At 37.2% G+C, this 21950-nt stretch overlaps 1 protein-coding gene across 3 annotated transcripts in view; it reads right to left on the bottom strand.

Annotated features, from left to right (window-relative positions):
• Window positions 1–21950, bottom strand: part of LOC107737567 (polyhomeotic-like protein 2) — a 61263-nt gene that overhangs the window by 32022 nt on the left and 7291 nt on the right. For 2 of the 3 annotated variants that reach the window (XM_016549098.1, XM_016549099.1), the window contains exons 1-2: window positions 7280–7503; window positions 5459–5602 (exon numbers count right to left, since the gene is read on the bottom strand). In XM_016549098.1, the coding sequence (XP_016404584.1) occupies window positions 5459–5602; window positions 7280–7444 (309 nt within the window). In that variant the 5' untranslated portion in view covers window positions 7445–7503. Of the gene's footprint in view, window positions 1–5458; window positions 5603–7279; window positions 7504–9963; window positions 10193–21950 lie in introns of those variants that run through there. The other variant, XM_016549097.1, reaches the window with a different exon arrangement.

The following is a 21950-nucleotide window of genomic DNA, read 5'->3' as shown; positions in this document are numbered from 1 at the left end:
TTGTGCATCTGTCTCAGTGTTAAAGGATATCCTTTCAGCGCAAACAAATAGAGAATCCCCCCAGCCACAAATACACACATAGCAGGTGTGTTATCGTGAAACACTGCCGCCCAGTGTGCTCCTCAAGTCCTCTGCCACAGCAACCCGACACCCTGTTTAATGCTCAAGGCCAGATGGCCCTCGCACTTGAGCTTTTCTTTTTGCTTTCACTCCTCCATTAGTAAGACAATTGAGACGCTACACTTTCACTGGATCTGCATGTGAAGACAGCATCCGGACTGTGATGGCTTACCTGTGCTGATGAGAGGATGGCCCGCCACTGAGGTCACATTGGGACACACGTTAAGCTCCCTTGTTGTGAGGTCACTGGTTTTGTTGTTTTTTCCCACAGTCTCTGAGGACGTTTCTGCAGGACTGCTCTTTGCAGCAGCTCCCTGAGAGTTCAGCTCCGCTCCAGGACTCTTGAGTCGGGCCACTGGTTGGCTAGTCACAGAGAGCTGCGCTGATGTCCCGGGGCACTGTTTCACACTCAGGCTCTGTAATTGAGACTGAGAGAGGAAGGAAGTCAGCGCCCCCTGCTGGCCACGAAGAGCCAAGTTCTGCACCTGAGCGGAGAAAGACAGAAGTGACTTTGGTGTGGCATTCAAAAAACAGCACATATTGGTATAGATGTAAGTCAGGCTGGTGTATGTTAGGGTTACCTGTCTGCTGGTGGGCGGCATGTTGATTGACAGAGCAGAGGTCTCCGGCTGAACTGCGGTGACTGAGGCAGTTGGGGTGAAGATAAGCTGAGGGGACAAAGGAACAGCTCGTCCTAGGCTCCTTGCTACTTGCACAAGATTGGTTTGCTGTGCCTGGAAATCACACGAAAAATGGCTGCTTCATCCGAATGTATGAGTCACATTTATATAACAAACCCAGGCTATCAGATTTGACATCAGAGAGAGCACTTGAGCCATTTCAGCTGTTACAGTGCTGAAAGGACTGCATTTCAAATTCTGGCAGATCTCAAACAACTCATTTAATCAGTTCCTAGCCAAAAAACGTATTTGAAAAAATAGAGTTGATGTGCCAGTGAAAACATTTTCGTTAGCATCCTTATTGAAGAGCTGCAGCTGTGCCACGTTTACTATCCAAGGCCAAATGAAAAAGATGTTGTAAGATGGCAAGTATGAATACTACACAGTACACACACACACACACACACACACACACAGACAATCCAGGAAAAAAAGTATAAGCAGGCCACTGTAAAATGAAGTCAGCTGCCAATTATTTTTTCCATTTGCAAGAAAATTACTATTTATTCATGAGGAAATCTTGGAGAAGACTGTCTAGTAGCATTGCGTTTGACTTGGCATAACCCACGCTACAGTGAGCGCAGCCATTGGGGGGGACCAAAATTATCCATTTATATATAGGATTTAAAATACGACCACTCCACAATTACACACGGGGTGTATGGATTTACTTGCTATACTTTAATGCCAAATTTGCAAACAGAAGTTAGCTAAACATGACAAAACCTCCTTTTAGGCACATTTAGGGACATTCTTATTTTATAAATTGAGTAAAATATAAACTTTTTAAAGAGGGAAACTGTATGAAATGTCACAATATCATGATTAAATGAATGTACAGGTGAATTTTAAATAATTTCAGCACTTTTGGTTTGTGATTGAATTGAAATTCTGGCAATTTGTTAAAATATTACCAGTGTCTCTTCCTCTTCGTCTTCTTTTCTTTTCTTTTTTTTACCATTTCTCTAATCAAAATATTTTAAACAAAACAAGTTTTAAGTCTTTTGGAAATATTGTTAATAGTAATTAGTAGCAACAATAATGAATATTATTAACAGTAGAAATAATTAGTAATTTTATAGTTTTATAGATATTCACAATGTTCTCTATATAATTTAACATCCTTTTACAATATTCCTGTCACTAGTTTCTTAATGATATCATCGTCCAGGAAATGGCATCGTATTGGTGGGAAAAAAATACAATAAAATAAAATGGTTAATCTCTGGTCATTATAATAAGAATGTCTCTTCTTTTTTCCAATTTTTTAATCAAAATATTTTCAACAAAACCAGTTTTAATTCATTTGGAAATACTGTCAACAATAATATGTGGTAGTAGTAGTAGTAGTAGTAGTAGTAATAATAATTAACATTATTAATAGTAGTAATAGTTACACATTTTTTATTGTTTTATAGATATTTGCAATGTTCTCATTATCATTTAACATCCTTTTTCAATATTCCTATCACTAGTTTCTTAACGACACCATCCTCCAGGAAATTGCATCATACTGGTGCAAAAATAATAAATTAAAATGAAATAAAATGGGTTATGCTTTATCTGTGGTCATTTTAATAAGAATTATGTAAAAAACAGTGGTATGTCTTTATTTAGACTGCACATTTGTACATGTGGTTGGGTGTGTGTAAGAGGATTTACCATCTGAGCTCGTAAATACATCTGTGCCTGGCTGGCGGTGAGTGTGGGTGTGGAGGAGTTTCCAGCACGGCCTAGTTTTATAGATATTCACAATGTTCTCTATATAATTTAACATCCTTTTACAATATTCCTGTCACTAGTTTCTTAATGATATCATCGTCCAGGAAATGGCATCGTATTGGTGGGAAAAAAATACAATAAAATAAAATGGTTAATCTCTGGTCATTATAATAAGAATGTCTCTTCTTTTTTCCAATTTTTTAATCAAAATATTTTCAACAAAACCAGTTTTAATTCATTTGGAAATACTGTCAACAATAATATGTGGTAGTAGTAGTAGTAGTAGTAGTAGTAATAATAATTAACATTATTAATAGTAGTAATAGTTACACATTTTTTATTGTTTTATAGATATTTGCAATGTTCTCATTATCATTTAACATCCTTTTTCAATATTCCTATCACTAGTTTCTTAACGACACCATCCTCCAGGAAATTGCATCATACTGGTGCAAAAATAATAAATTAAAATGAAATAAAATGGGTAAAAGAAAAGAATTATGTAAAAAACAGTGGTATGTCTTTATTTAGACTGCACATTTGTACATGTGGTTGGGTGTGTGTAAGAGGATTTACCATCTGAGCTCGTAAATACATCTGTGCCTGGCTGGCGGTGAGTGTGGGTGTGGAGGAGTTTCCCAGCAGCACGGCCTGTTGGGCGATGCAGACTGGAACAGAGCTCCCACTCTGGGCTCGACTGATCAAATGAGCTGCCGCTGGGGATGTGGCAAGGTTTATCTGTTTCAACAAGGAAAAATCTTAACAACATATACTTTTATCTTCTGAAAGCTGTGTAGTCAAAATAATTAATCACAATCTCAACCAAAACATTACGAATTATCACAATCTGCCAAGCATTAAGGAACCTGCCAGGTAAAAAAGCGGTTGACTGTAAGTAATACCCACTACCATTTTTTTCTGTAGCACTGGAGACTTGTTGAGAGAGATATCAATGTCAGGTTTAATAATACTTACAGTGGTTTGGGAGGCCACAGTCTGCTGGGATGTAGTGCCATTATGACTACAGCTTTGCCTTCCTGCCATTAGACTAGCCTATGGGGAATGAATGAATGCCAGAGAGAAAGAGAGAGATGGTAAAAGAAGGAAAGACACAGAGAGAGGTCACAAGTCAAACCCAGCACTCATTAATCAATAACAACAGCACAGAGCATAGAGAAGGAAAGAGAGAGAGAGAGGCAGGAAACAGATCCCTCATTCCCACAGCACAGTGTGAACAGCCTGCCACTCAACACTACAACCACACAGTACATTCAACTCTGCTTTACTCCACCAAAGTTATTTCCATTTTGTGAACCAAAATATTTTTAATCTCTATAAATATAAAAAGGGTCATTATTAGTTAATTGCTTTCAAACAAATTATGTTTTACCAGAAAATACTATTTACGTTTTTCCACTTCAACATTTTTATGTTTAATTCAATGTTTTACTTGCCATTTCTTTGTTATTATTTGTGAAATTTACTAGCAATTTCTGAATCAAAACTGTCTCGCCACCTAATTTTTTAGTGTAGGTATTAAGCCATTTTTAATATTCAGCCGTACATTTTCACGTGTCCATCAAATATTGAATCAAACACAAACTTTTTTTACATATAAAAAATTATATGTAATTTCTATATTCAATATGAATATATATATATAAATTGAATATAGAAGTGATTTTTAAATAATTTCACTAGTTTTGATTTGATTGAATATTGCCATTTTAACCATATGCATTTCTAAATAACTAACAAGAATAACTGGCAATTTATTGGGAAATATAAAAGATGTTTCTTATTTTTTTCATTTCGCTAATCAAAATGTTTTAACCAAAACATGCTTTCTTTGAAATATTGTTCAGATTGGTAATAATTTTTGCTCCCAATCTCACTTTCCATCCTTATGCAATATTCCTTTAACTAGTTTCTTAATGACATTATCATCATCCAAGAACTCACATGATTTTGGTGTGAAAATAACAGCACAATCCTCAATACTGACATTAGATTTGATGAATTCTGTGATGTTTTGTTGTAATAATTGGTTTGTGTCTTCTTAAACATTTAATGAAATGTGTATGATATTATCAAAATTTCAAAAGCTGGTTAAAAATATAAAAATGATTAAATGACTCAATCACATGCTTAGCTATGGCTTAGCTGACTTTAGCACTTTATTTCTGCCTATTATTGACCCTGTACATGAGTTACTGACTGCACAATTCATAAAGAGCCCTGAGTGATTTTCATTAGACCTTATGTGACCTTATGCTTTTATCATCACACAGTATTGTATTTTAATCACTACCTCACTATCTTCACATACAGTAAAGCACTACCTGAATAAGAGCATGATTGTGCATGTTGAGTAATCACTGAACAAACTATTTCTTTCATCTTAACGAATGAAACACCTTAAGGAGAGGCAAACAAGAAAAATCTTGTCTGAGCTGATCAAATATTAGAACAAGAATTAATTTGTTAGATCAGAGAATCATTTTGAGTAAAAGAAATACCAGCATGCGTTACACATCGCCAATAAGTTTTAGCAAGCATTTAATGGATGCTTATGTTGCTGTACAGTGGAGTCCAAAAGTCTGATTCAAAATTTGAAGATTTATGAGTTTGAAAAATATATGAAAAAGAAATGTTATGGCATACATTTTTTTAAAGTAACATTTAAGATACAGGCCTATTTCTAAATCATTGATCAAATTTGTGACATGAATTTATTGTGCAGATGGTCAGATGTTCTTCTCCTGAAGCTCAAGATCAAAGAGCATCATTCTCAAATCATGCTGGAGAACATGACGATCAGGTTTTACACAAACGTGTGGAGTTCATGCAGCTCAAGTAGACTAGGCAAACTAAAAGCAAACTATTTTCAATGGCTTCCGGATCCCACGGTATATGTCTATGAGGTGTATGCCCACCTGCTGCACTGCAGCCAGGCTCAGGTGCTGTTGCTGTAGTGCTGCGGTCTGTAGCATGAGGTGTTGTTGTTGAGCTGCATACATCTGCTGTAGATAGTGAGCTGCCGCTGTGCTGGGCTGCCTGTTCAAGGCCTGCTGGATGACCTGAGTAAGATGAGATGGGATGGGATTATTAAATGAACATGTGAATATTGTTCTGCCCCTAGGCTACTAAGTCCTTTAGGGGATATATTATTCATGGTGTGTTTCACACAGAAGCGTAAAGAAAAACATTTTGTGTTGTATAATGTGTATCCAGCACATAATGTTCAATGCAGAAAGAAGACCAGAGTGATTTCTTTGTAAACACAGAGGGTCACTGGGTGCACTGATATGGCATGACTACATTCTCTTCACTGCTAAAGTATCCCACCTAACACGATCTGTACACACTGTCCTCAGGGCAATCACTGGACTGTCAACCACTGGATATCTTTTTGTGTGTGTTATGAAAATGAAAACCACTGCTTTTATTTTTTTCTCTCTCTCTGTTTGAGCTATCACTTAAATTAGTTAGTCATTTGGATAAAAGTGTTTAATAAACAAATAATCGAAACTTGGTAACAGGTAATTGTTTTTGCGCTGCGACAAATCATTTTCTAAATCAGTATTTTGTCTTGTTTTCCACTTGTATATGTGTTCATATCTCATCCTTAATTAATATTATTTTAATATATTTATTATTTTAATAATTATGGAAACATTTTACAATAAGACCTCATTTGTTAACATTAGTTAACTGCATTGTTTAACATCAACTAACAATGAACTATACTTCTACAGCGTTTATTAATCTTAGTTCATCTTAATTTCAGCTTTTACTAAAACATATCTATAATCAAAAGTTGTATCTGTTACCATTAGTTAATGCACTGTGAACCAACATGAACTATTTTTGCATGAACTAACATGAATAAAGATTAAGAAATACTGTAAAAATGTATTGCTCATTGTTAGTTCATGTTAGCTAATGCATTTACTAATGTTAAAAAGGGGAAATTTATTGCTACCGACGTGTTACCTTAATAATTTTATAATAGTAATATTTTAAACAAATTTGATCAAATAAAAATATGAATATTACATAATATATAACTATTTTAATTTCTGCAATGTATTTAAAGGGATGAGCTTAATTTGACTGAGGAAATAAGGAAATAAACACTAAAATACATAATAAAAATGATTGTTCCTTAAGTCAGATAAGGATAGATATCCTTAAAGCAAATCTACAAAAGAAAATGGTCAACTCAAAACATTCACATTCTTATTAAGAAGCAAGATTATGTGTCTCACAGTCTCTTATATAATATCAACATGTTTAACAATGTACATATACTGCCAAAAGAAAACCGATTTTACCCTGTGAACTGCCAAATGTTGAGCTCTCTTGAATAAATCCAGCTGGATCCTTACTGACCATGTGCTCAGTGTTACCGCATACTACCATTCAAATTCAGAGATCCTGTTCTGTGCAGCTAATCACTGCTGGTCAGCTGTCGACTAACTCTGAATCATAGAGGAGTTCTGGACTATCATTCAGGATAGTTAAGGATCTATTTTATGGCAATAAAATTTATTTAAAAAGAATGTGTTACTAAATAAAACAACAAACCTAATTACACATGACTAAAAAAAGAACACCACATTAATGATGAATGAGACCCTCACACTGATGAATATTAAAAGTACTTGCAGCACATGGCCTGTAGATGGTGCCAGAGGATAATGCAATTTTAGGGGCACAGTGAAGGATTGACTGTGACTGAGGTTTATTTCTACCTGAACAGTCTGTCTGTCTGTGATTCCTCCATATACTGATATCTGAGGCACAGCCTGCTGTCTGCTGGAGGAGTTTGTTGTAGTGTTGATGCCGGTGGAGGCTGAGGTGGTGCTGGGGATGGTGCCATTGGCACTAGAGGCCACGCTTCCCTGCTCCTTCTCCATGGGGGGCCTCCGCCTGCCTGTGCCGGATCCACGTTTACTGTCAATCCTTCACACTCCCCTCCAGCTGAGAAAGACAGAACAGCAACATGTCTATCATTGGAAGCCTTTTTTTACACTGCTGACAGGGAGTAGCTAGGACATGTCATTGTGAAAAGGTTCGGAACTTGACAGCATCTTATATTTTAGGGTTGTACAACTTACACATAGGGCTACTGTACACAGATCACTCTTTTGCTGGACGGAGTTTCACTGTGGTCTCTGTTCAGTGAATGTTTGAGATTGACAACCGTATTCAATAGCTGGTGTGATCATAATTTGCGGGTAGGACGGGTGGGACACATCCCCACCAAGTCAATTTTGTTGCTGCTGCTCATAAAAGCACTTGAATATTATATATGGAGTTACAATAATTTATAATTTTAGGTTTTATCATGAATATTTAAAGCAGATGTTCTAATAAGAAGTACCCCATAATGTCACCACCATTTTTAAGACAAAATTACGCCAATGGGTGTGACTCTCAAACTGTCCAATTTATATTCCAGCCACTACTGTATGAACGAACTGGTGTGACTCCTATTTTCGATTCTCATGAAAGCTGCAAATAAAATATGTAACCATAACAACGTGCTTAAAGTAAATATGATGCCGCCGCCGCGATTTCATTTGTCAAATCTTAATTAACTGCTTTCAGTGCATTTTATTAAATTATAAGTGCAGCATTTGGACGACAATACTGATGGGAGCAGCCAAGGACAGTGACTTGATCTAAAACCTACGGATGATACAGTTTATATTTCCGACTGTGTGAGTTACTGTAACCACGAAATGCAGCACAACACTCAATGCAAAACGTGCGTGCAGCGGAGATGCTCGCATTTTATGACATGACAGGTAAGTTGTTCGGTGCCGTTGTGTTTACAGCACAGGTTTACAGAAACTGCAGTTGTGAGTCAATTCGGTTATATATGCGGTTGTCACTTTTGTTACTAACCGAGTGTGTGGAGGTAGCAGTGGCCTGTAGCATGAAGCCGGTTTCAGTTTTTGCCTTTTTTATACAGTCTATGGTTTTTACCCAGGTAAGTTTGAGTTTAGTTTGAGCAAACTCTTGAGTTTTCGGGCTCAAGAAGATGGGTTGGTTTTTTGAGCGGGTTTCATCACCATGGTAACTTACCCTGCTCTGGAGCAGGTTTTATTCTGGGTTAGAGATTGCAAACCCAAACTGGACCAATCAGCTGTGAGCAAAGTGACATATATCTGATGCAGTGAAGCCACTCCCCTGTATCTCTAGCTCCAAATTAAAGCAGTTAGAATTTTAGAGACAAAATTGCCCGACTTTTGTGGCTACTTATTTATTATATTATTATATTAATTATAATTGTTTATAATTCATATAATATATTCAAATAATTATTATATGACGCGGCAATTAATTTTAAGCTTTGCATTTAAATTAAATAAAAAAAATATAGATACATATAGATAAGCTTTAATATATCCAACTTTTAAAATTACTAAACTTATATGTTTTCCTCTTGAGCTCTGTGTGAAACTATAAATAATTATATTCAGTTGATTCCTTTGCAGTCATATATTTTCTTTCTGCTGCCTTCTCAAACTTTTGCTGCAGTAGAAATGTTTATTCCTGCCTTGAAAATGCATTTAAATGTATTTTTAATAACAACATCTCTTAATCTTCAGCAGAAAAGTGAATTGCGCTGACTCTCGCGAGAAGTGAATCCAACTGACACTTTTCTGATGCTCTCCAAATTCCGTGTGTTCGGCTGCTTGCTGCACACGTCACACTTTCAGGTGCAAGTGCTCCAGAGTTAATCACAAACTCTGGTTCAAACAGTTGACAGAGAACGTTTACATTGAGCTTTGTGAGCCTGTTGATCCTGATCTAAATCAGGTTGGATTTGTTAGTTTTTTTCAACTCTAAACCTACTTTGAAACTCTAAGTTTGTTCATCTCGCTTCGTGCAACAGGCCACAGTTCTCATCAAGAACGATAAAGCTCCGGTTACTCACATAACCTCGGTTCCCTGAGATAAGGGAATGAGCATTGCGTCATCATTGACGACTGTATGGGGAAACTCCTGTTTACTCTGTTACTGAAGCCTGATTTGTTAACGTTTGTGTAGCGATCCTTACTGACCATGTGCTCAGTGTTACCGCATACTACCATTCAAATTCAGAGATCCTGTTCTGTGCAGCTAATCACTGCTGGTCAGCTGTCGACTAACTCTGAATCATAGAGGAGTTCTGGACTATCATTCAGGATAGTTAAGGATCTATTTTATGGCAATAAAATTTATTTAAAAAGAATGTGTTACTAAATAAAACAACAAACCTAATTACACATGACTAAAAAAAGAACACCACATTAATGATGAATGAGACCCTCACACTGATGAATATTAAAAGTACTTGCAGCACATGGCCTGTAGATGGTGCCAGAGGATAATGCAATTTTAGGGGCACAGTGAAGGATTGACTGTGACTGAGGTTTATTTCTACCTGAACAGTCTGTCTGTCTGTGATTCCTCCATATACTGATATCTGAGGCACAGCCTGCTGTCTGCTGGAGGAGTTTGTTGTAGTGTTGATGCCGGTGGAGGCTGAGGTGGTGCTGGGGATGGTGCCATTGGCACTAGAGGCCACGCTTCCCTGCTCCTTCTCCATGGGGGGCCTCCGCCTGCCTGTGCCGGATCCACGTTTACTGTCAATCCTTCACACTCCCCTCCAGCTGAGAAAGACAGAACAGCAACATGTCTATCATTGGAAGCCTTTTTTTACACTGCTGACAGGGAGTAGCTAGGACATGTCATTGTGAAAAGGTTCGGAACTTGACAGCATCTTATATTTTAGGGTTGTACAACTTACACATAGGGCTACTGTACACAGATCACTCTTTTGCTGGACGGAGTTTCACTGTGGTCTCTGTTCAGTGAATGTTTGAGATTGACAACCGTATTCAATAGCTGGTGTGATCATAATTTGCGGGTAGGACGGGTGGGACACATCCCCACCAAGTCAATTTTGTTGCTGCTGCTCATAAAAGCACTTGAATATTATATATGGAGTTACAATAATTTATAATTTTAGGTTTTATCATGAATATTTAAAGCAGATGTTCTAATAAGAAGTACCCCATAATGTCACCACCATTTTTAAGACAAAATTACGCCAATGGGTGTGACTCTCAAACTGTCCAATTTATATTCCAGCCACTACTGTATGAACGAACTGGTGTGACTCCTATTTTCGATTCTCATGAAAGCTGCAAATAAAATATGTAACCATAACAACGTGCTTAAAGTAAATATGATGCCGCCGCCGCGATTTCATTTGTCAAATCTTAATTAACTGCTTTCAGTGCATTTTATTAAATTATAAGTGCAGCATTTGGACGACAATACTGATGGGAGCAGCCAAGGACAGTGACTTGATCTAAAACCTACGGATGATACAGTTTATATTTCCGACTGTGTGAGTTACTGTAACCACGAAATGCAGCACAACACTCAATGCAAAACGTGCGTGCAGCGGAGATGCTCGCATTTTATGACATGACAGGTAAGTTGTTCGGTGCCGTTGTGTTTACAGCACAGGTTTACAGAAACTGCAGTTGTGAGTCAATTCGGTTATATATGCGGTTGTCACTTTTGTTACTAACCGAGTGTGTGGAGGTAGCAGTGGCCTGTAGCATGAAGCCGGTTTCAGTTTTTGCCTTTTTTATACAGTCTATGGTTTTTACCCAGGTAAGTTTGAGTTTAGTTTGAGCAAACTCTTGAGTTTTCGGGCTCAAGAAGATGGGTTGGTTTTTTGAGCGGGTTTCATCACCATGGTAACTTACCCTGCTCTGGAGCAGGTTTTATTCTGGGTTAGAGATTGCAAACCCAAACTGGACCAATCAGCTGTGAGCAAAGTGACATATATCTGATGCAGTGAAGCCACTCCCCTGTATCTCTAGCTCCAAATTAAAGCAGTTAGAATTTTAGAGACAAAATTGCCCGACTTTTGTGGCTACTTATTTATTATATTATTATATTAATTATAATTGTTTATAATTCATATAATATATTCAAATAATTATTATATGACGCGGCAATTAATTTTAAGCTTTGCATTTAAATTAAATAAAAAAAATATAGATACATATAGATAAGCTTTAATATATCCAACTTTTAAAATTACTAAACTTATATGTTTTCCTCTTGAGCTCTGTGTGAAACTATAAATAATTATATTCAGTTGATTCCTTTGCAGTCATATATTTTCTTTCTGCTGCCTTCTCAAACTTTTGCTGCAGTAGAAATGTTTATTCCTGCCTTGAAAATGCATTTAAATGTATTTTTAATAACAACATCTCTTAATCTTCAGCAGAAAAGTGAATTGCGCTGACTCTCGCGAGAAGTGAATCCAACTGACACTTTTCTGATGCTCTCCAAATTCCGTGTGTTCGGCTGCTTGCTGCACACGTCACACTTTCAGGTGCAAGTGCTCCAGAGTTAATCACAAACTCTGGTTCAAACAGTTGACAGAGAACGTTTACATTGAGCTTTGTGAGCCTGTTGATCCTGATCTAAATCAGGTTGGATTTGTTAGTTTTTTTCAACTCTAAACCTACTTTGAAACTCTAAGTTTGTTCATCTCGCTTCGTGCAACAGGCCACAGTTCTCATCAAGAACGATAAAGCTCCGGTTACTCACATAACCTCGGTTCCCTGAGATAAGGGAATGAGCATTGCGTCATCATTGACGACTGTATGGGGAAACTCCTGTTTACTCTGTTACTGAAGCCTGATTTGTTAACATTTGTGTAGATGCACAAACCAATGGAGCTTGAGCCCGCCAGAGGGAGCAGAGCCGACTGCTATAAGTCGGCCCGGTGCACCATTTCATCAGAATCAACGACTGAAGCGATAGCCATCGATTCGCGTGCAGCTATAGCATGGCCAGTTACGCAACGCTCGTTGCCTTATCTCAGGGAACCAAGGTTACGTGAGTAACCAGAGCGTTCCCTATCGAAAAGCAACTCCCGTTGCGTTGTCATTGACGACTGTATGGGGAACTCATCCAGTAGCGCCGTGCTATAAGCAGATGCAGAACTAAGCCTGCTCCGCGAGCCCAGCCCAGGAACACTCAGCGAGGGCTCCATAAGCCTGATCCACAAAGAGACCCGAGAACATTCTGAGGTCTGCTTGACATAAGTAAATATTAAGCGGATAAGAAGCCTGCAGGGCAGGGACGTCCAAATTGTAGAATCTAATAAAAGTAGACTGCGACGACCAGCCGTCGGGCCAGCCACCCACCGAAGGCTATCCAGCGAAAGAGTTTACCCAGCTGGTGGAGGGCTGAGCGACAGTGTGTCTGGGAACCGGAACAGGAATTTTTTTTTCTCCTCTCTTCCCTCTCTCGTCTCTGTCTCTCCTCAATTTTCAGTTTTGTGTTTATTTTGTTATTAAATTATGTTTAAGTGTTCTCCTGTTCCCGCCTCCTTCTTCCCATGACTACGAACTTTGTTACATTGGATAAAATCCAGGCCTGGTCCTCTCTCGTCTTGTCGTCACTCCTCCTTTTATCCTTCCGGATAAATCAGGTGAACTGAGGCATGTTGTAATGTACAGTATGCACTCTAAAAAATGCTGGGTCAAAACAACCCAATTGCTGGGTTTGTCCCTATTTTACCCAGCACTGGGTAGTATTTAACCCAGCATTTTTTAGAGTGTGGAAGCTGGATATTCAGTATTATTCAATTAGTGGTTTTACAGATATCTTTAAGTGAGCGGATGGCAAAGGTAATTTAAATTTAAACGTAGGGAAATTGAGCATGATAATTAAACCCACAAGCAATTTCACAAGCTACTTCCAAAGCTGCAAACAGATTCATTCAGGTTACCTGCAAATAACCAAGCTCTCTGCTACCCTGAGGGGAGATCAGCATTGAACCAATCACAGACTTTTCACCTGTTTCCAATGTACTTTAGTGGTTTGCTGTGCATTAAAATCCATGTCACTCTCACACTGAGTCCCATCTGACAGGATCATAATTTAATCCATGCAGACAGGTCCTTTTCACCACTAAATCCTCTTATTTGTAATTCTCATTGAAAGTGACAGCTACACCGTTTGTTGGACGTTTTGTGGTTCTTTGCTGCCTAACTGTAACACTTCTCACAATTGCAGGCCTCATTTATGATCCACATGCCCACGCCAGCTCCAGTAGCTCTGAACAAATGTGAAGACTGATCAGCTGGAACAACATAACGCAGTCATGACAACAGCACCAGAGGCAGCCCGAGGCTTTGATCCATCTGGGGATCTCATAGACCATAAGAGATGCATCAACAGGCTCTATAACGTGCCGAAAGCGTGATTAATGCTTTGATTTCAACTCAGGTAAAACTGCTTTTGTGTCTTTGGAATGCATTAGATAACGTCACACTTGAAATGGTGATTTTTGTTATTTAGAGGCAGTCAAACACATAGTATGCCAAAAAATGTGCACTTGGAATGACAGAGAGATTGTTCTAAGGTTCTCTCAAAGTTACAAACAAAACATGCTTGCAGTACACTTTTAGAAAAAAATGGTACAAAAGCTGTCACTGGGGCAGTACGCTTTCAAAAGATACTAATATGTTCCATTTAGGTACTAATATTTAAACTTTTGGTACTAATATAAACCCTTTAGGGGTAAATAAGGTACAAAAGTGTAGCTTTAAAAAAAAAGTACCACCCCATTGACAGCTTTTGGACCTTTTTTCTGAGAGTGTACATTCTTTCAGTGCTAACTGGTTTTAAAATTATTGTTATTTTTTTAGTTTGTTCTAAAAATAACCACATTTATGAATTAATGAACCACCTGCAGTTAAAACTTTTCAAGGACATAAATGTCTTTACAATGTCCCTACTGTATATATATATATATATATATATATATATACTGTATACACACACACACACACAGTGGTGGCAAAAATTATTAGAACACTAGTATTTTCACCAGCTAAAAAAATGGTTTTGAGTCAGTAATTTCTATCTTTTGCTATGTTAAAAGTTTTAGGCACTTGTGTAAAAATGCTGTAAAATGAGGATGCTGTCAGATAGATTTTCTTTATCAATTAACTTCTATTAACTAAATTAAATCAACATTTGGTGTGACCATCCTTTGCTTTTAAAGCAGCTTTTGCCCTCGGTGCACTTGCACATAGTTTTTCAGGAAGCTTTGCAGGTAGGTTTCTTGAAGCATCTTGGAGACGTTGCCACAGTGTGTGGAGCACTGGCTGTTGTCAGACTCCTTGTGCAAACAGAAATCTCACTGGATTATTACAGTTAATGGCAAAACGAATGCTTGGAAATGTAAACTGATATTTCCTACTGACACACTGCAGCAATAAAAATAACTGACCTAAAACCATTTTTTAGCTGGTGAAAATACTAGTGTTCTAATAATTTTGGCCACCACTGTATATACAAGTTTATGCTCACATTTTCAATAAGTTTTGGAATATTATTTCTGAAATTTCTGTGGACATTAAACATTCAGTTTTGAAAAGCATGTTTAAACAGATCTTAAAATCATGAAAGCCTCAAATTTACTGCTACTAGCATCTAAAGTCAAACTTCAAAATTTTGTAAAAACAGTTCACAAGCCAAAACCAAATGAGTTGCACTGTACTCACTCAGATAGTCTGACAGCTTCCACCACAACTTGTGACAGGATACAACTGGCAGCTAGGAGAATCCAAACTCTGACTGTTCTCTGGACCAGAACTCCTCCCATCACAGATGACTGGGACCCAATAATGTCATTAAACAAACACACATCAAAGGCTGCTGCCAGGGGAAATGACCTGGGGTTTTCTTCTTGGGGGCTGGGAGGACAATTGTTGATCAAAATAGACCCGGCCCCACTTCCTTTACTCAGCCAAGGAACAGCTAGACCAACAGACAGGCCACTGAACCAAATGGGAGAGATCTTCTTCTATAGTGCAGTACACCTGCTGTAATGTGTCTAACACGTTCAAACGGGCCTAAAATTGTGAGTTATTTGTGTTTGTTTGGGCAGCTTGTAACACTCCAAAGAGAAAGGAAAACTTGAAATCGCATCATATGACCCCTTTAAGAGAAAAAGAGAGAAAGAGACTTCATACAGTGAGATTTTCTATTATAGTTCTAGATATTGAAGTCATCAGAATACATTTGTGGAATATGTTTGATCCCACTTAACCTTCCATTAGACGTTGAATCTTTCAAGGACATATAAAAGCTTAATAGACTCCATTCTCCATTACCTTGAAAGGGAGACTCGTCCTCTCTTTGTCGTTCTCCCTTTCTCTCTCTCCTCTCCTCTCATTATTTCACTGGCTAACACAACACACTACACATTATTCCACTCGATTTGCTCTCTAGTCTGCATTAGAGACCTCCTCACCACACAGCTCTGTAGCTAACTGAACATCCAGTGCCATCATCATCTGAGTATCCTGCCCGCAAAACCCTCTCAAAATCAGACACCAAATTGAGTTACACTCTTCGAAGTAGGGCTGCACGATTATGACAAAAATCATAATTGTCATTACGATTATCACAATTTACATTGAATGATGTTTATACCATTGTTTGATGCAACTGCATGCCGTATTTTTATATGAGAATAAACGAGCTGAAAACACTCTAACTGAAAAACTTTTAGTGCTTTTCTATAGTATAAAGCCTCAAATGTCAACTATACATCGGGTTGGTTTCTTCGTTAAATTATAAAAAAATAAAAAATATGAATGGTATTATAATGTTATACTAAAACTAAAATTAAAATAATGGGAAAAACCCTTAAGATAACATGTAGAAAGAAAAAAAACACATCTTAAGCACGCAGAATAACATAAGTGCACTTTGAACGATTAATTGCCGCTTTGAACGATTACGTAATTGTGGCATCCATAATTGTAATCGCGATTAGAAATTTGATTAATTGTGCAGCCCTACTTTGAAGGCAAACGTGCTTTTGGTGTAGCAACCAGGATGCAAAGTCTGCACTGAGCAATACAAATAGGATTAGCATGAGCGAGCCGGAGCTGTAAAAGACGAGGTTAGGTCGAGGCGTTCAGGTAGAGATGGGTTATCAACACAATGCAGAGGCCACATCAAACAATCAGGGCTAAACCCTCAGGGTGAATGACTACAGATGGATGAGGCACCCAATCTGTGCCTGTCTGGACATGCCACAGCCAGGTTAAACCAGTCCGCTAGGATCACAGCAACGTGGCCATCAAAAGATGTTGAGTAATTGCTAAAAACCAGTTGTGTCTTGTCTTGCATTTGTCATGTCATAAACTGACAGCTTGACTGAAGAGAATTGATTAATGGTCAGTCACTGTTCTGAGTACTGCACATGTGTATTCACATGTCCTGCAGTGTTCCATACTAAACTTGTATTTTGCTGTATATTGTATTATGCATGCAGCTTTTATGAGCTCTTATTAACTGAGAGACTATGACTGTATGTGTGTATAGATAGATAGATAGATAGATAGATTAACATTTATTAATATGTTCAATAAATGAACATGTATTAATAAGTTGAATAAATAATAATTAAATAACAAACATTTTTTAAATTGCTTATTAATACATTTTCATCTTATTATTGCTGATGCCTCTAGTAATTATGTGTCTGATTTTTAACTTACAACCTATTTTCGGTTCATTTTAATCCAGTCATATAGTAATTTTTAAACAATAGTTGAGTTGAATAAAACTACCAAGAAGGTTGGGTTAAACAGTTATTTAACCCAGTGCTGGGTTGTATTTAACCCAGCAATTTTAGAGTGAGAGATTCTAATAGATTTTCATATTAGTTAATAAAAATTAACTATTAGTTAATGTAAAATTAAAAATTATTATAAAATGTAATATCTCTTTTTAATATAAGTTCATACAAAATGAACTTCATAAAATGTTACATATATTGTACATATATTATAATTTATATAATATTAGACATATATTGTAACATTTTAATATTATTATAAAATAACTATTAGTTCATATAAATTAAAAATATAAAATCCAACATTTGTTCATGTATCATCAATGCACATGAATCAACAATGAACAAAGGTATATTTATAAATAAACATTACCTATATTAATAAATACTGTAAAAGTTACTAACTGTTAGTTCATGATAATCACTGCGTTAATGTTATTAATGTATAATGTATTTTTATTGTGTGTAATATTGTTTTGTTAGATTGTTTATAACGTTATGAATTGATAAACCACAGTGGTAAGATTTATTATTATAATGGTCCATTAAACTGACTCACATGTATTGTAATCATGTGACATTTAAAACCTGAAATTAGCATGTCATGCTCACCACTCTCTGGATATTAGCTTCATCACAGGATGCTTGCTGTCAGCTTTGACACCTTTGGCCAACTGTGAGTAAATAGTAAAGCAATTAGAAGCTTCTAGAGTTAATGGATACATCAGACCTGTCACTCTGGAAATTCATTCTGTCAGATTCAGTGGTGCTCTGTAGCACAAGAGCGTTTATCACTCAGAAAGATTTCACTGCAGCGAAGGACCTTGACAAAACATGCTGCTTAACAATGTGCCTGTTGAGCATACATCAATGCTTGTCATAAATCAGAGGCGTGGAGAGCACACATATAGAAGGAACCTCATGCGTGAGTCAGTACCATTCTCTTCTTTTATCATCAACTATCTCAAACACATGCAATGACTCAACAGAGCAATTCTTCAGTACTTCAGATGAAGTTCTCCCCCTTGAGTTACTCTCCAAACTAGTCACCACAAAATAGTTCAAAGTGAGAAATTTATCTTAAACTTGACAAGCCATTGTTCTGTCCTGCCAGAACTCTCTCTTCTCTGGTATCCATCATTTTCCATGTTAGCACATTCCTTCTGTGGCAACCAGGCAGAGGAGATTTGTGGCCCTCATTTCCTCAAGATCCACCATAAAACTGCCGGCTTTGTCTGCAAGGGCCACATCGTTGTTGAACTGAGAAAGCATGAAATATAACCCCAGTCGCCTTGGTATCAGTGTGAAGAGCCTGACAGAGGGGGGTTTCTCTGTCTGGCAGCTATCAAGTGTTTTTAGAGGTACTGTAGTTTGCATGACCCACCTTTAAAAAATAAAGGTTCTTTATTGGCATTGATGGTTCCATGAAGAACCTCTAACATCTACAGAACTTTTCCATTGCACTAAAGGTTATATATAGTGGAAAAGGGTTCTTTAGATTGGTCAAATGTTCTTTACACTAAGAAAAATGGTTCATCACTTCAGAAAAACCCTGAGTGTATATGACAGAGGGGATTTGAATATAGAAGCCAAAACAGAATTTGTGCAAATGCAAATATCCAGGCAGCTGAAAAAATCTGGGTGCCCACACTGCATGTAAATGGAAGGGGAAATGAATATACAGACCATGTGTTTGCATATTTAAATAGTCCAGTTTAAATATAGAGCTACCTTATCATCAGCAACTGAACGGGAATGCCAAGTATGTGGTGCAATTTCACAGTGATTTGGGATTCTGTGCATTCAAAGCTATCATTTAAGATGGAGCCATTAACATATAAATTAGGTGCTCACAGAGCCAGACAAATTGGAACAGTATAGCATGGTTTTGGCTATTTTGCTGCTGTTGTTTTATTCAGCCGAGTGCTCACAAACTGGATGTGTATCATTTCTGATTATCGTGTGCATGGAGTCCAAGCGTGAAATAACCTGAATTTGAACATCAGTAACACATTTCCTCTCTATAACAACGCAGGCCTCCTAGATCGCAAACGTTACACAATCGTTAGCACCATCTCATTATTATGTCTCAATCAAAAAATAATGTCTTTAGTTGCACAAAACCAGTCAAACGGCACTCTTGGGAGGCCTGAGCTGTTCCTAAGGCATGCCTAAATCTGATAGCTGACTGTAGCTCATTAAATTCCTGCCTTTCAGGATTATGAGGTGACATAGTTTTGTCAGAGTAAAAATATAAAAATATTCATGCTTCTGATACGGACATAACCAAATGTTTTGTCTTTGAAAGGGATAGTTCACTCAGAAATGAAAATTCTGTCATTATTTGGTCTGAATGTTTTCTTTTTAAACCTGAATGATTTACACAAAAGGAGATGAAAATGGATAGGGAGATTTGTCAATCTTCAAAAAGTAGCACTGTTCACTTTCACTGTATGGAAAATTTTGCTATTAATATCTATGTTTGTATTCCACAGAAAAATGAAAATCATATGGGATCCAAAAGACATGAGGGTGAGTAAACTGAGAGAACTGAGGTGAACTATTCTTTTAATTGAAACATGAAATGATTGGTGTTTTAATCAAGTCATTAGTCTAGCTCAAAGATGCTCTCACACTGGGACTATAAATTACCGTCTTACTGCCAAAAGAGTGAGAGCTTTTCAGGCTGTATTCTTCCCCTTTGTCTGAGCGTAAAAAGACTGCAGCCAGCAGCACACGTGGCCCTCTCTGTGCAAACTCCCAGAGCCGTAAAACTACATTACCACAGGGAAGGAATCAGATACACAGATGCTCCAGAGACCACTCAGTTTACAAAGCACCTCAAAGCCTTCCAGCCTATAAGTTATTACTGACAGAACCTGAAGAACACAGGTGAAAATCAGTTTGCACTTTCTCTTTGAGTAACCAAATTTAAAGCTGAATTGTGTCATTTTTAGGTTACAGGTTTCTCAAACACTACCCCCTTCTGCTATAAAATTCAGAAGTTAGGTTATTTTTAACAATAAACCATTGAAGACAGACCTACTGTGAGATATGAGATTTTTAATCAATGGTATATGCTTTTGTTGAAGCCATCAGTCCGCTTTTTTTTTTTTTTTAAATAATCATGTTTAACAGTGAAATAACTGGTGAAAAACTACAATACCCATTCTGCAAAAAACTCCACCAATCAGAGGTGCCAAAAAAGCTCTTTAGCACCTGCCAACTGCTGCGTTATTTTTTATTTTATATTATTTTATTTTATTTTTTTAATTTTTTTTTTAACTAACACATTGTTTTTTAGATCACCAAATCTTGGATTTAATCTATTAGTCAACTTGTTTTCTTTCAATTAGCACAGGTATTTCTTTTTGGAACTGATTGGTCGCAGGACTAAATGATCTGAGCTTATGCACCTACGTTTTTTAAAATGACTGGAATACAATGTGGGGGTTATAATATATATTTTGCAAAAAAAAAAAAAAAGTCTTTATATATGTAATCAACATCTTTCAATCGATAGTTTTAAATTTGGCATTTTTGATTATATCATGCTCAATGCTTCATGGGAATGAAGGTCTTTCCCTTAATAAAGCCATTAAGCTGCTGTACGATTTTCAATTACTTTTTTGCTTCAAATCAAAGTTTGTAATATTGTGATTTACCTCATAGCTGGCTGGTTTGGTTCATTGGATCTCTTCCAGATCAAAAAATTACAAAACTTCAAGAAGCAAGGCCACTAAAAGAGTGAATGGGCACTGTTGTACTCTATTGGCTGGTCACTGATTGAAATTATGTTTTTCAGCTCTAAATTTGCAACTTTGTAACTTTTTTCCCATTTTGAAGCAGTACATAAAATACTTTTAGTGGACGTTATGTTTCATAGCAAATGGTGACTGGTAGTTTTCCAGTTGCACACATAGTTAAAACACCTGAGCAAACCTTGTTCTTGTGAAACACAACCACCTGTCATAGCCACATTCTCTGAGCGTGAAGCTGTCAGACAGTACTTAGCAAACGGGGAGGAAGAGATGACAGATCCTGTATGTAATTTAAGCCCTCAGAGTTAAACTGCCTCTCTGATCTTTGATTTACTTCAGTCCTAAGGAGGAAAGCCTAGAGAACACAAGAAATGAAAAGTGACTGTAAATATTGAAAACCTCAGAACTATGAGGCTTTCATGTGTCTTAAGAAGCTATGTCACTCTAATTTGTCTAGCAATGTCTAGAGATGTAACACTCAAAAAATCCATTAGCCCGCGTGGTAAAACCTTCAAATCTTATAAGAATGTCAATTTTAATTAAAAGACTCTTGATTGACAAATTCCTCCTTTGTGTGAGATTTATCAGTCAAAGTAAAATTAATATTATGGTATTATGTATCGAACGTGCCTTTAAACATATGGAGACAGATCAGCCTCAAAAATAACACATTTGAGCTAATTGCTAACAGGATGCTAGCATCTACACGTCGAGACTTTTTATTTGGTTATTGGAAAGTGCGAACACTCGCGTCCCATACAACGCACGGCCCTGAGTGTCTCTGTGAAGAGAAGCACAGACAGCACAAACCAGCAGGAGGCAGTACTGTCATCTTTCTCCTTTTATATTACACACAGAATAAGAACTTACACAGTCAAGGCCATATCGCCGCCAAGTGCCTCCCCTACACATCTCTCTCCATGACGGTGACAGCCACACTTTTTATAACAAGGCAGTAAATGAACCAAA

The sequence above is a fragment of the Sinocyclocheilus rhinocerous genome, unplaced genomic scaffold (genome assembly GCF_001515625.1).
Source record: "Sinocyclocheilus rhinocerous isolate Xijiao unplaced genomic scaffold, SAMN03320098_v1.1 scaffold72, whole genome shotgun sequence".
Lineage (NCBI taxonomy): Eukaryota > Metazoa > Chordata > Actinopteri > Cypriniformes > Cyprinidae > Sinocyclocheilus > Sinocyclocheilus rhinocerous.
Note: the sequence above shows the minus strand (reverse complement) of the source record. Positions and strands in the feature narration are given on the sequence as shown.